Genomic DNA, 13,809 nt, shown 5'->3' on the forward strand with positions numbered 1-13,809 from the left:
GTGTGTATATATATATATATATATATATATATATATTAATGTTATTTGTGTATTTTACTTTCATTTTATTACAAGTAAAATAAGTAAAGCCCCCTAAGTAAATAAAACGCCTTACCGGACGGGTATTAGGACCCGGAGGAACTGTTGACTCTATTGCACACCGGACGCGTCATTCTGTACTCGCATTCTCAAATTAAATGCTCAAAACCGTGAATCTAATCATCATTCAGGAAAAAAGAATGACCACACTGCTGACGTGATCTTATTGCTATCACACCCTGAGCACATGTGAGTTATTCATCTTATCGGCAAGGCATATCGGCATAATTTTTCATATCGGGCCGATGCCGATATTTGCATTTTAAGCCATTATCGGCCGATTTCGATAACGTTCCGATAATATCGTGCATCCCTATTTGAAATTACAATCTTTTATGATATTACATTTTTACAGTGCATTAATGGTAATAGGAAGTCACTGCTGCATTCTTTTGACATGATTTTTGCTTCTATAATATTGTCTTCATTCTTTTGCAGATGAAGACCAAACGTCCGGTGTGGAATGAATTAAAAGTGCGTGCAGTGATGATGGGACATCCGGGTTCGGTGGAGGTCCAGAAGTTCCCTCACGCCCTGATTTCCATATACCTAGTGCTGGCATTTACACCCTTTGTCTCCTTCCTCATTGTCAATGTGGCAGCTGAAAAAGAGCAGCGTCTGAAAGACACCATGGGCATGATGGGATTGTATGACTCTGCCTTTTGGTGAGTGTGCTCACTACAGGACCTGTTGTAATTCATAGGCAATTTAAATGTAAAAATCCGTTTGTAAACTTTTCTTTTGCTTTCTTTAGGCTTTCATGGGGCCTTCTCTATGCTGCACTAGTGACGACCATGTCCATTCTCATGGCTGTTATAGCAACCTGCACACCCCTGTTCTCCAACAGCAACTTCTTTGTCATCTTCCTCCTTATTTTCCTCTATGGAATATCCTCTGTAAGTCCTAGCAACCCTCCAGTCACATCCTGAACAATAGCGACTCAAAGCTTTAGAGAGTGCAAAGCAATTTAAATGGCTGTGCACTCATTTGGCCTCAGGTCTCGATTTCCGCCTACAATGAGAGTAGTCATTTGAGTGACGGGCTAATCTGAGTTCATAATGAATATGTTATCAGTTTTCATTTTCTAAGGCTAAATTGCTTTTTGCTGTGTTGGTTTTCAGCAGAGTGTGACTGTACTTGTAAAATATCTGACAGAATGCAAGGGGGGGTTTTTTTGTTTATTTTTTATTTATTTTTTTGTTTTTTTCAAGAAAGCATTAGCTACAAAGTTGTGTCAGCAGTAAAGTGTATTTTTCTTCAAAAATGAAACTGCATTTGGAAGTTATTTCCATAATGTGATATTTCTGAATGCAGCAGGATATTCAACGAGAACAAAATGCAGGACAGGTCTTGGTTTTATCCATTGGGAATTGATTGTATTGTGAAAAGTGGTGTCTGTGTGACAGATTAAAATATAAAAAATCTAAGGGTTTCTCTTTGATTGATCAATCAATCACAATGAAACCAGGAATGTGTTACATTTTAATTGGTTGACCTCAAGACTTCATTTTCCCATTTCTTAATCCCACAGATTTTCTTCTCCTTCATGTTGACCCCTTTGTTTAAGAAGCCCAAGTTTGCAAGCACAGTGGGCTCCATGCTGACGGTGGTGTTCGGATGCCTGTCTCTTTTCACTGTGCTGATGAGAGATTTCCCCCAGTCAGCCGTGTGGCTCCTCTGCCTTCTGTCTCCCAGCGCTTTCTCTATCGGCATCGCCCAGGTAACACACTTTTCCACAAATGCACTCCATGGTCTCCATGGTTTAACGGCAGCGTTGGTATAACACCTAGGTTATAGGACCGTTCGCCAAGAAACACATATGAGAACAGTGATGATTTTAAATAACAAATCAGTAGCACTTTAGCCTAGAACGTTTTTCACACATGTTCAGTTTATTTTATGTATACTTCTGTTTTTTTTTTTTTTTTTTTTTTTTTTAGAAAATACTTTTATTCAGCAAGGATGCGTTAAAATGATCAAAAGTGACACTGACAACGTTTATAATGCTACAGAAGATTTCTATTTCAAATATATGCTGTTGTTTATAACTTTTTTTTTAATCAAAGAAACCTGAAAAAAAATACAGCACAATTGATTTCAGCATAGAAAATCAGAAATGTTTTTCGGCCACCAAATCAGCATATTAGAAGAATTTCTGAAGGATCATGTGACACTGAAATGTAAAATGTAATAAAATAGAAAACAGTTACAGTATGTTAAATTGTAAAATTTTCATTATTACATTTTTTATCAAATAAATGCAGCCTTGGTAAGCACATTAAAATCATTAAAATTAAAAAAACATTAAAAAAGAAAATCATATACTACCATTCATAAGTTTGTGGTCAGTATGTAGTAAGTCAAAAATCCCATATATGAAATAGTTTATATTCTGACAGTTTGTGTGTCTATGTGTAGGTGGTGTATCTGGAAGCTCAAGGGGACGGCGCAGTGTTTTCCTCTCTGGGCAGTGGTCCTCACGCCCTCTATGTTCCTATGGTCATGCTGTTCTTGGACTGCATTCTCTATCTGCTTTTAGCCATTTACCTGGACCAAGTGTTACCAGGTGACAACTAGAGTCAAAACATTTTGCATGAACAGTTTAGCACCACAGAAATCATCTTTGTGTTTTTAGTAGAGTTCCACTTCTTAACAGTGTTTATATTCAGTCATCGTATACTAATTTATTCCAATGCAAATTCATTTGCTCTGCCTGGAAACAAGACTGTTTTGTCACAGTCCATGTAATGTGGCTCCAAAAACGATTTTGATGCTTGAGATACACTTTTTTTTTTTTTCACTTGACCACAAAATATTAATCATTTTCTTAAAAGGAAGATTGCACTAGCACACTTTTCTAGCTGAACACTTCAAAAATGTGTTAGGTTTACTGTAAATGCAACAGTCTGTTCTCTTTAAAGGTTTAAAAGCATTTGCAGATTCCATAAAAATCATTATGTGGCTGCAGTAAAGAATACACACACAAATGTGTGTTAGTTATTACTCAACATGCGATGGAGGCGTTTGTGACCTTCCCACATAAATAACCATTTCTTCCTTCAGGCGAGTTTGGCACAAGGCGCTCAGTGCTGTACTTCCTACAGCCATCCTATTGGTCAAAGCGGAGGAAGCGTTATGTGGAGGTGAGCTCCGTGTACGAGGGCGATGTCAACGGAACCCCTGTGAATGATGAATCTGTGGAGGCGGTTTCTCCTGAGTTTAGAGGCAAAGAGGTTATCAGGTGCGGACTTGACTCAAAAAAATTATCAATGGTCCACAACTACTTGCACAACATCATTTAATTTTACAAAAAAAATTAAATAATTTTAATTAAATAATTTTGTTTAAAAATTCATGCCCCCCACCCTTTCATAAATTCTATTCTATTCTATTCTATTCACAAAGTATCTTTATCTACAAACTACAAAAGCTAGTCAGTATTTGCATACCAGTGAAGTGATTTAGGCTGCAGTTTGGGGAAAGGGAGCAATGTTTTTAGAGCTGATGTATGTTAAAATTCTTTCAAAGCCTGGATAGATTTGGCCTTGAAGAGAGCTGGCATGCAGCCAGAACAACCATCTAATATTCATTTCTGTGTTTATTTATTTACTCTTGTTAGGATCTGCAATATCCGTAAAATCTACAGAGAGAAAGACACCAAAGTGGAAGCTTTGAGAGGTGAGACTTCCCACCTGTGTCCAAATCGTGACATTTCCTTGTTTGTTTGTTACAAATAGTGTATGCATCCTCTTGCTCAGCATTTATGGATTTTAGAACTGAATTACTTCTTGTATAATTTAGATAAAATGCTTTTAGTCAGCACAAAATGGTTTTTGCAACCCTTTTTACTTCCATAGTCCCATAGTGCACTTGATCTTGACTTGGTTTTAAAAATGTAGTTGATGACGAGACTTCTGGCTCTGATATGTTGGTGAATGTTTTATCTTCTGTCTGTTTGTGATCTGAAGGTTTGACTTTTGACATCTATGAGGGTCAGATCACTGCCCTGCTGGGTCACAGTGGAGCAGGAAAATCCACCCTCATGAACATCCTGTGTGGCATCTGCCCCCCTACAGAAGGTCAGACATGTGATGCATAGATGATCATTTTGAACATTTTTGTGAACACATCTACCTTAAACATCTTACTGGGTCTCTATACCTTGCAAAAACTGTAGTTGTACTGCTCCTACACTCACAATTCTGTTATTTTGTGTTTTATGCATAGGCACGGCAACCATCTATGGCTCTCCTGTGGCAGAGATAGCAGAGGGGGCCGAGATGAGACAGCTGGTTGGTATATGTCCCCAGTTCAACATCATCTTTGATGTGCTCACTGTAGAGGAACACCTGAGGATCTTTGCTGCCATCAAAGGGATCCTGCCCTCTGATATTGACAGTGAGGTAGGAACTCCCAGTGGATCTAGAGACCACATCAGCTGACTGCATGTTGACACATTTCACTCTTTGTATGGGAAATTCAAAAGCAAACCTCACACTCTTATGCATCAAAAGAGCTGATTTGACATCAACTCCACTCTACGTGTTTAATTACATTCATTATACAATGCAACAGTGACCTCAAACTTCTAGAAGTATTGTTTTGAAAATCGTGATACATTTCTTTCAGAAATTAAAAAGAACAGCTTTTACTTGAAATAGAAATCTTGTGTATCAATGTAAAAGTCCTTACTGTCACTTTTGACCAATTTAATGTGTCCTCTCTGAATAAAAAAAACAAAACAATAATAATATCTTAAAAAAAATAAAAAAAAAAGTTTTACTGACCCTGAAGAAAATATCTTCAATAAAGCCGGAAACATCAAGTTACCTTCTTCTTTTTGTTTTGTTGTCATTTCTATTCTAAAATATCTCTTTCTTTTTTTTAAGGTGAGAAAAGTTCTAAGGGATCTGGATTTAGAAAAGATTATGGATGCCCAGGCAAAGAACCTGAGTGGAGGCCAGAAGAGGAAGCTCTCTGTGGGCATAGCAATTCTCGGAGACCCAAAGGTAAATGTCTGACGGCATATACCTTTGACTTTTTGTTTGCTTATTTATCCCCCTCCCTCAGTGTCCTTTTGCTTATGAATCAGATCCTTCTTCTGGATGAGCCAACGGCAGGTATGGACCCAGTGTCTCGGCACCAGGTCTGGTCCTTACTGAAGAGCCGAAGAGCAGGCAGAGTTACTGTACTCAGTACTCATTACATGGACGAGGCAGATATACTTGCAGGTACTTTTATCATTTTTCACTTTTCTTCCATCAGTCATCTTTGTCTCAATCTTACTCACCTCAGTTTTTTTTTCTGTCATGCAGATCGTAAAGCTGTCATCTCTCAAGGACAACTGAAATGTGTTGGTTCCTCTTTGTACCTGAAGACCAAGTGTGGGGTTGGCTACCATCTTAGGTGAGTTCTTATGATACATGTACTATTTTTTTTTTCTTTCTTCCTGTCACCCATTGCTGCTGCTACATTAACATTGTCATTCTAAACCTCCTCTAGAATGTCTGTAACTGAAGGCTGTGAAGCGGAGAACATCACATCACTGGTCAAGCAGCATGTTCCCAAGGCTCAGTTGTCAAGGCAGCAAGAGGCTGAGCTTACATTCACATTGCCTTTCGAGAGCATGGACACTTTCCCAGGTCTTGCTTCTATTTGCCCTCATGTCTCCATCTGCTATGTGCCACACTGCCATATGCCCTGCGGAGCAACAGATTGTTTCATGCTTTCACCAGGACTGCGGTGGTGTTTTATTGGGGCTGATTTAATTTTTGCTTTTATATAGATTTATTATCTGTAGTCTTGTTATATGAAGTCTATGATATCGGTGGGGTGTTTACTTCACGCTTACAGTTTGATTTATTCACTTTCATATTATTCCAAACCTGTATGACTTGGGTTTTTCACTCATTGTATGGAAAAGAATAACCTGAATATTCTTCAAAAATCCCTTTTGTTCAATTGACGAAACACAATGATATGGGTTTGGAACGACATGAAGGTTAGTAAATGACAGATTTATAAGTATCTATTTATTTATTTGTTTGTGTGTGTGTGTTTGTGTGTATGTAAGAACTTTGATTCTTTTAGGAATGCTTTTGGTGTGTGTGTGTGGTTAGTTTTCTTGTTTCTTGCAATCCAAAAATATTAATTTCTATGGTTACTAAACTCTTCTCGCCTCTCACATTGCACTCCAGGGCTGTTTGCGGAGCTGGACTGTCGACCTGACCTGGGTATCATTAACTACGGTGTCTCCATGACAACGTTAGAGGATGTATTTTTGCGTCTGGAGGCAGAGGCAGAGGTGGATCAGGCGGGTAAGATAGCCACCTACCTAAACTGGTTCAAATCACTGTTCAAAATGGCCGTTTTAAGATCAGCTGTTTAATAGCTTACTGTTTGACATAAAATACATGAAACTAATCAGTATTACAATGAACCAGCACAGGGAAGTGCTCAAGAGGTATAACGCCCTCTTGTGTTTTCCTTTATTGGTAGACTACAGTGTGTTTAACCAAGAAAAGGTGGAAGACGAGGGAGACGTGTCATCTATGGATGACACAGACCAGCGGCTGCTGACGTTTTCAGACAGTAGGCAGGATGCAGTAACCGGACGTGCCCTCTGGAGGCAGCAGTTTAGCACGGTGGCCTGGCTGCACATGCTCAACCTACAGAGAGAGAGAAAACCTTTTATATACAAGTGAGCAAATGCTTGCAAGTACTAGTTGATCATGTTTGCCTTTCAGTAGTACACAGTACACACATACTATTCAAAAACATAAAAAAATCTTGCAGACCCAAAATTATATTTATATTTATATTGAATCAGACCCAGGCCATGCTCAACCCCATAGAGGAAAAGGATGCAAATGAACCATATCTTACGGTGGCCGAGAAGTGCAAAGCAAATCACAATTCTGAAAACAAAATAACAATTCAGAAAGCACAACAACAATTCAGAAAACATTATAACAAGTCAGAAAACACAATGACAAATTCGAAAACAATATAACAAGTCAGAAAACACAACGACAAATCCGAAAACAAATTTACAAGTCAGAAAACACAACGACAAATCAGACAAACCGGAAAAGGTAGGTATAGTTTGAGACGGCGCCATTGGTTTGGGATTACTCACCGCTGACTGGACGAGACATCTGTCAATCAACGTATACAGGAAGAACCAGCCGAAGTACAGCAGAGTCGTGGTAGAAAGTTCGGAGATGGTATTAAAGTAGCTCAGTTTAAATGTATTGTATGAATTGCCCTTACTAGTCAAAAAGCAAAGGGCACGCACTTATCCATCTGTGCCACTGCAGCTGATGATTTACAGCCAATTTTAACTAAATCTAAATTGTTAAATTTAGTATTTAGATTTAAATACTCCGTATTTTTTATTCCAGAGTAAGGGCAATTCATACAATACATTTAAACTGAGCTACTTTAATACCATCTCCGAACTTTCTACCACGACTCTGCTGTTCTTCGGCTGGTTTTTCCTGTATACGTTGATTGACAGATGTCTCGTCCAGTCAGCGGTGAGTAATCCCAAACCAATGGCGCTGTCTCAAACTATACCTACCTTTTCCGGTTTGTCTGATTTGTCGTTGTGTTTTCTGATTTGTAAATTTGTTTTCGGATTTGTCGTTGTGTTTTCTGACTTGTTATTTTGTTTTCGAATTTGTCATTGTGTTTTCTGACTTGTTATAATGTTTTCTGAATTGTTGTTGTGCTTTCTGAATTATTTTGTTTTTTAGACTTGCATTTGCGTTTGTAATTTGTTATTTTGTTTTCAGAATTGTGATTTGCTTTGCACTTCTCGGCCACCGTAATATCTTAATGAACAGTTTCTTAATAATCCATATGATTCATGTGTTATACAAAGCTATAAGTCATACTTTTTTCTCTCTTCTCATACTTTTACCCAGTTTGACACTGTTCCTGGTTTTCTTGTCTGCAATGCTGATTCTGTCCGTGGCCACGGGAAACATTCAGATTCATTCTCCTGAAAGATTGTTTTCACCTATATACCTGCTGCACCGCAACGAGGCTCCTCGCAAATACACCACCAGCCTGCTTGTGCAAAACTCCACCGGTCAGTGATAATACTTGTTCATATTATATTGACAGTTGTTGACAATTCACATTAACCAATTCAATACTTAGTTAATGTATAATCTGTGTGTTGTGGTAGATTCTGACCTGTCAGGGTTCATCCACAATCTGGCGTCTCAGGACATTAAAGTGGAAATGATGAAAAAACCGGACTACATGTCTGCTGCACCTGTCAGTGCCGCCATCAACGTGACAGGATCCAGTAAAGTGAGCCTTCCAGTACAATTGGTTAACCTCTCTACACTTTTACACTCCACAGTTTGAGTTTGGGAATACATTTCTCAACAATGGATTGTTCTGAAATTATCATATTTTTCTGTTGAAAAAGAATTGAAACGCTTGCTGTTCTTCGAAAATTTTATTTAACCCCTCCTGTCCTCCCTCGTTGTTTCTCAATACCAGGATTTTAGCTACATTTTAGCTTTTAACAGTACCACCGTGCACTCCTTGCCAATGGTTGTCAATGTGCTCAGTAACGCCCTCCTGAGGGGCTTTAATGGCACTGAACACATTAAAACATGGACTAAACCCTTCGACTATGTGAGTGTAGTGCATTAATACACTGAAGTCACTGTACATAAATACTGCTATTGTTGTTTCTTGTAAGTGTCAACAGGTATATTCTTTCTGCATTTTAGCAAATCCCTGATAAGACGTCCTATGCACTGGTTTACATTGAGGCTGTGATTCTTGGGATGCTGGCTGCTGGGATGCCAGCCTATTTTGCAATGGACCACACAAGAGACAAAGAGGTATATATTTGTAACTTCATATAATGATGGTTTGAATTTTTATTTTAGCAAATTTTTTATATTAACTTCATAATTTTTTTTATGAATATTTTCTGCAAGATTGCATTAAATTGATAAAACAATTTTACATGTACATTTATTTTACATAAAATTTTACATTGTAATTTTTATATATATATATATATATATATATATATATTGTTTTTTTTTTTTTTTTATTTCATTATATTACTGTTTTTACTGTATTTTTGATGCAGCCTTGGTGAGCATAAGAGACCTTTTTCAAAAACATTACAGAAATCTTATTGAACCCTTTCCTCAGGGGTCGCCTTAAATCACCAGATGTAAATGCTTGATTTTATCAGAATGTCTCTACAATAATATTTCAGTTTTTTTTTTTTTTTTTTTTTTTTTTTTTTTTTTCCTCAGCTGATCCAACGTCTTATTGACCTTGATCAGTTGAAGTGTCGCTCGACCCTGAGGATCTCTGGTCTTGTTCCTTCGGCATACTGGTGCGGTCAGGCAGCCATTGATGTCCCTTTCTATTATCTTATCTTAATCTGTATGACCAGCACCCTGTTTGCCTTCCATTCTTCAAACCTGCTAACCTCCCAAAATACCATGTCTGTGGTAAGAAAACACTTCGCCCAGCTTCCTCTACATTTTTCTAAAATGGAAGTTATTTAAGCTTAAAGAGCAGAGCAGATATTAGCATTAGCACATGACAACAGCTCAACTACTCTCTTTATTCTGTTTTCAGGCTCTGTGTCTAATTGGCTTCGCTCCAGCCATGGTTCTCTTCACATACTGCATATCCTTCATGTTTGTCAAAGTCCAGAGCAATAGGGACTTCTTCTCAGTGGTCTCCATGATGGTGAGTCTTCAAGAAACTTCTCCACAACCTTCAAATAATCTTAATAATAACAATAAAACAGGATTCCTGTGGGAAGCCTGGAAATATCAGGTCGTTTTGAAATGAGAACAGTCGTGGAAATGAATTGACTAAAAAATAATGGAAAAAATCAGGAAAAGGTCTGTAGTAAATTATAATTCAATTGGAAAGTCATTGTTCCAGTGGTGTGGAAACAAATGTATCTGTAGGAAGGTATTAAAGCTATTTCTTTTTTTTTCTTTTTGTCCATAGTTGTGTGTGGTTTCTGCATCCATAGTCCAGATGGCTCTTGTGAATGAGAATGCTGGTATGGCTCGTCTCCTACACAATGCACTGTGTTTCTTCAGTCCACTCTACCCTCTTATGGGCTGCCTTAACTGCATTACCATGGTAACACTTTACTACTTACAGGACTCCATCTATTCAATGTCTGATAACATGGATGAAATATCCCTAATGTAATTGAACCTAATACAAGTCTTTTTCATCCTAGGCCACCTTCCTTCAGTCTCCTCATGATGATGATTTCCTGTGGAAGAACCTCTTCATCTCTGTTGTGTCTGTAAGTTATTGTAAATATAATTTTATTGTCTTAAAGTGTGTTGTAATGTCTTTTACACTGAATCTTTGTTGTGTCTTCCATAGCCGTATATCCAGTGTATTCTGATGCTCTTCACCCTGAGATGGCTTGAGATTAGATATGGAGGGAAGACCATGAAAAATGACCAGCTCTGCAGGTCTGTCTTAATAAACTAAATGCCCAATTTTTACTTAAAGCCTCAGATCAGGAGTAACGGTTGGAATAAAATGGCAGACAAGTTGAACTACATCTGAGCTCATGTTTTGCCTGATTCACTTCGATTCTTTATTTGTATAAAGAATGGAAGTGAATCAGGGAGAACAGGCAAAAAAAAAATGTATTACCATTTATGCAGTTCCAGAATATTTATTATTGAATATTTAAAGAAAGATACAAAGATGTACTATTAAATAATTGTACTAATTTATTTTAGTTACACTACAGATTTTTTTTTTTTTTTTTTAAGTACCGTTCCAGCAGGATTTTTTATTTTTTTTTAACAAATTATGGGTGGACCCAAATTAAGGACCCATTAAGAACTGTTTCTTTATCAGCAAATCAGCATATTAGAATGATTTCTGAAGGATCATGTGACACTGTTGACGGAGAAAATTCAGTTTTCTCATCAGAGGAATAAATTACATTGTTACATTAAAATAGAAAAGTTATTTGAAATTATAATAATACTTTATAATATATTTTTGCTTTTATTGTATTTTAAACTTTTCAACTGTAACCAGGGTTCCCACGCTTCTTGAAAGTACTTGAATATCAGACGCATGGATTCAAGGCCTGGAAAGTACTTGAAAACAAATATAAGTCCTTGAAAGTGCTTGAGTTAAATTTTAAATAAATTTTTAGTAGAATGGTGCTATTTCAAATATTGTCCTATATGCGTTTGTCAAATACAAAACGAAACTGCTCTAATGATTGGGGGTTGAGATAGGGTAGCGCGAGAAAAAAACTTAGCATGTGAGCTGATGCACAGCCCTGCATGAACCTATGGAAAAGCAGTGCATTTGCGAATGAAAATTACTGCGTGTGACTATGAAAAAAAATATTTAGGAGCACAAGTGCGACTGACCCGATTAGCATATTTCTGTTTGCGCTCAGGAGAGCTTCAAAGGTTTCTAACTTATTTACAACGTGTTTTTGCTGCGTTGAGTAATGTATCACAGACAAATCTGGTGATTCCTTGAACACAATGATAATCAGAATCCACTCACTGTTCAAACACCTGAGTTTTGTTCAGTGCTGAGCAATCTCACGAATCCTCTCATTATAGCAAACAAAATGTTGACAGTGTGTAAATAAGAGATTCATTGTGCAGTGTAGGGAGCTTCGTCGATTATAATGGAACTTTGTGAGTTCGCGATGAGTGAGTGACAGCTTTTAATGATTAAGGGAGTTTGCAAGTGTGATATTGATTTAATACAACAGTTCATTAAACAAGAAATTAATATTAAGTGACTTGCATTGTCTGACTACAACACTATTGCCTGATTTTGCTCTATTTCATCAACGAAAATAGTTTCAAACAAAGTCACAGCTGAGCCGCTGCGCATTTCCAAGCAAACACAGCGGTGTTTCGTTTATGAATGAATGTGTGTTTTTAAACTAATCTGAATCAATTACCCATTCATGAAGCCAGTCACTTACTTAATTCCTGAATGAATTAGTCATTCGAATGAATCAATTGAATGAATGATTCAGTGATAAACTCAATGATTTGCCACCACCTACTGGCAGTTTTACTTTCATTTTTAAAGGATCTTTTCTGATATTTCATTTTTAATATTTCTATATTCAAAATTTTATATTTAAAATATTAACCTCAACATGAATTTATGAATTTAATTCCACTCATGCCACCTCTGAGCCTCATTAAATGTCTGAAAATACACCTACAAGCCACTTTTGTGTTCTTCTGTGCCACCTCTGTGGTACAAATAAATTTTTTTTTAATACTGATTTTATTTGATTTGTAACTTATTCTTATTCTACTTGATTTTATTCTGTCATTTTAATTAGAAATTTTAAAAAGCTTAAAAAATAAAAATGTTTGAATTTGACATAAAAGATGACATACTTTTAATAAAGTTAGAAAAATGCCATTGCAAAGGTGTAAAAACTAAATTCCCTGTAAATCACTTTAAGGAGTCAAATATCATCTCGTAATGGGAAGGCTAATATTTGATATTATTGATTAGAAGGTGCTCCTGAAATATTTGACTGCTCCAAAAAATTTTTACATTTTAAAAGAAAAGTACGCGTAGAGCCCTGTTTAACCACTTTTTATTCATTTAAAAATTGAGAAATGCTCTCAAATTTAAATCTTTTACAATTACAGCAAAAACCAGTTTGATGCAAGAATATATATTTTTATCAATATTTGAGAAATTGTATTTGAATATTACCAGTGTGAACTCCATTGACTTCAATGGATTTAATTAAATTCCTTTGAACACGACTGCTCAAAATGGTCTAAATTTATGAAACCTACACATTCAAAACATTATTACTCTGAAATGTTTATTTTTATCAATATTTGAGAAATTGTATTTGAATATTACCAGTGTGAACTCCATTGACTTCAATGGATTTAATTAAATTCCTTTGAACACGACTGCTCAAAATGGTCTAAATTTATGAAACCTACACATTCAAAACCTCATTACTCTGAAATTTTTAATATAAATGTTAAGTGTAAGTGAAATGTTAAGTACTGTAAGAGATCTTTCATGATGCTACATATGCTGGGGTGTGAATTTGATAGGTGCTTGATATAAAATAAATGGTGCTTTAAAAAGTCCTTGAATCTGGTGTTCATGAAAGAGCGGGAACCCTGTGTAACAGAAAGCATATCAATTGCACATCATTTTAACATTACCCATAAGTTCAAACCAATGCACAACTTTTCAGCAGTGCTTCCTGCACAAATTTGAAAACTGCTTAAAAGAACAATAAAGGTATCAAATTAATTGAATAAGAGTTCATTTGTGGTTTTACTTGCACCGTGTCTACACCAGATGCGACAGTTGTCGTGCCGCTCGCAACAGCTAAAGTCTGTCTTAGAGCTGCACGATTAATCGTTAAAAGATTGCGATCTCGATTCAGACAACCACACGATCTCATTTGTAATGTTTTTTTTCAAAGAAGTCTCTTCTGTTCACCAAGCCTGCATTTATTTGATCCAAAGTACAGCAAAAACAGTCAAATTTTGAAATATTTGTATTTAAAATAACATTCTATTTGAATATATTTTAAAATGTAATTTATTCCTGTTCAAAGCAACATTTATCTGAAATAGAAATATTTTGTAACATTATAAATGCCTTTATCATCACTTTTGATAAATTTAAAGGATCCTT

The 13,809-nt window shown here is 36.4% G+C and overlaps 1 protein-coding gene across 1 annotated transcript in view; it reads left to right on the plus strand.

Annotated features, from left to right (window-relative positions):
- LOC107654554 (ATP-binding cassette sub-family A member 5-like) overlaps positions 1–13,809 on the plus strand; it is a 27,128-nt gene that overhangs the window by 8,474 nt on the left and 4,845 nt on the right. The window contains 23 exon segments of the mRNA XM_016441679.1: positions 538–764; positions 854–995; positions 1,631–1,819; positions 2,518–2,665; positions 3,163–3,340; positions 3,719–3,777; positions 4,068–4,178; positions 4,327–4,502; positions 4,989–5,108; positions 5,192–5,330; positions 5,415–5,505; positions 5,602–5,741; positions 6,297–6,416; positions 6,598–6,799; positions 8,028–8,194; positions 8,294–8,421; positions 8,617–8,754; positions 8,853–8,966; positions 9,426–9,596; positions 9,727–9,840; positions 10,111–10,248; positions 10,352–10,420; positions 10,504–10,595. Coding sequence (XP_016297165.1) covers positions 538–764; positions 854–995; positions 1,631–1,819; positions 2,518–2,665; positions 3,163–3,340; positions 3,719–3,777; positions 4,068–4,178; positions 4,327–4,502; positions 4,989–5,108; positions 5,192–5,330; positions 5,415–5,505; positions 5,602–5,741; positions 6,297–6,416; positions 6,598–6,799; positions 8,028–8,194; positions 8,294–8,421; positions 8,617–8,754; positions 8,853–8,966; positions 9,426–9,596; positions 9,727–9,840; positions 10,111–10,248; positions 10,352–10,420; positions 10,504–10,595 — 3,173 coding nt within the window.

Source organism: Sinocyclocheilus anshuiensis, unplaced genomic scaffold (genome assembly GCF_001515605.1).
Source record: "Sinocyclocheilus anshuiensis isolate Anshui unplaced genomic scaffold, SAMN03320099.WGS_v1.1 scaffold391, whole genome shotgun sequence".
Taxonomy (NCBI): domain Eukaryota; kingdom Metazoa; phylum Chordata; class Actinopteri; order Cypriniformes; family Cyprinidae; genus Sinocyclocheilus; species Sinocyclocheilus anshuiensis.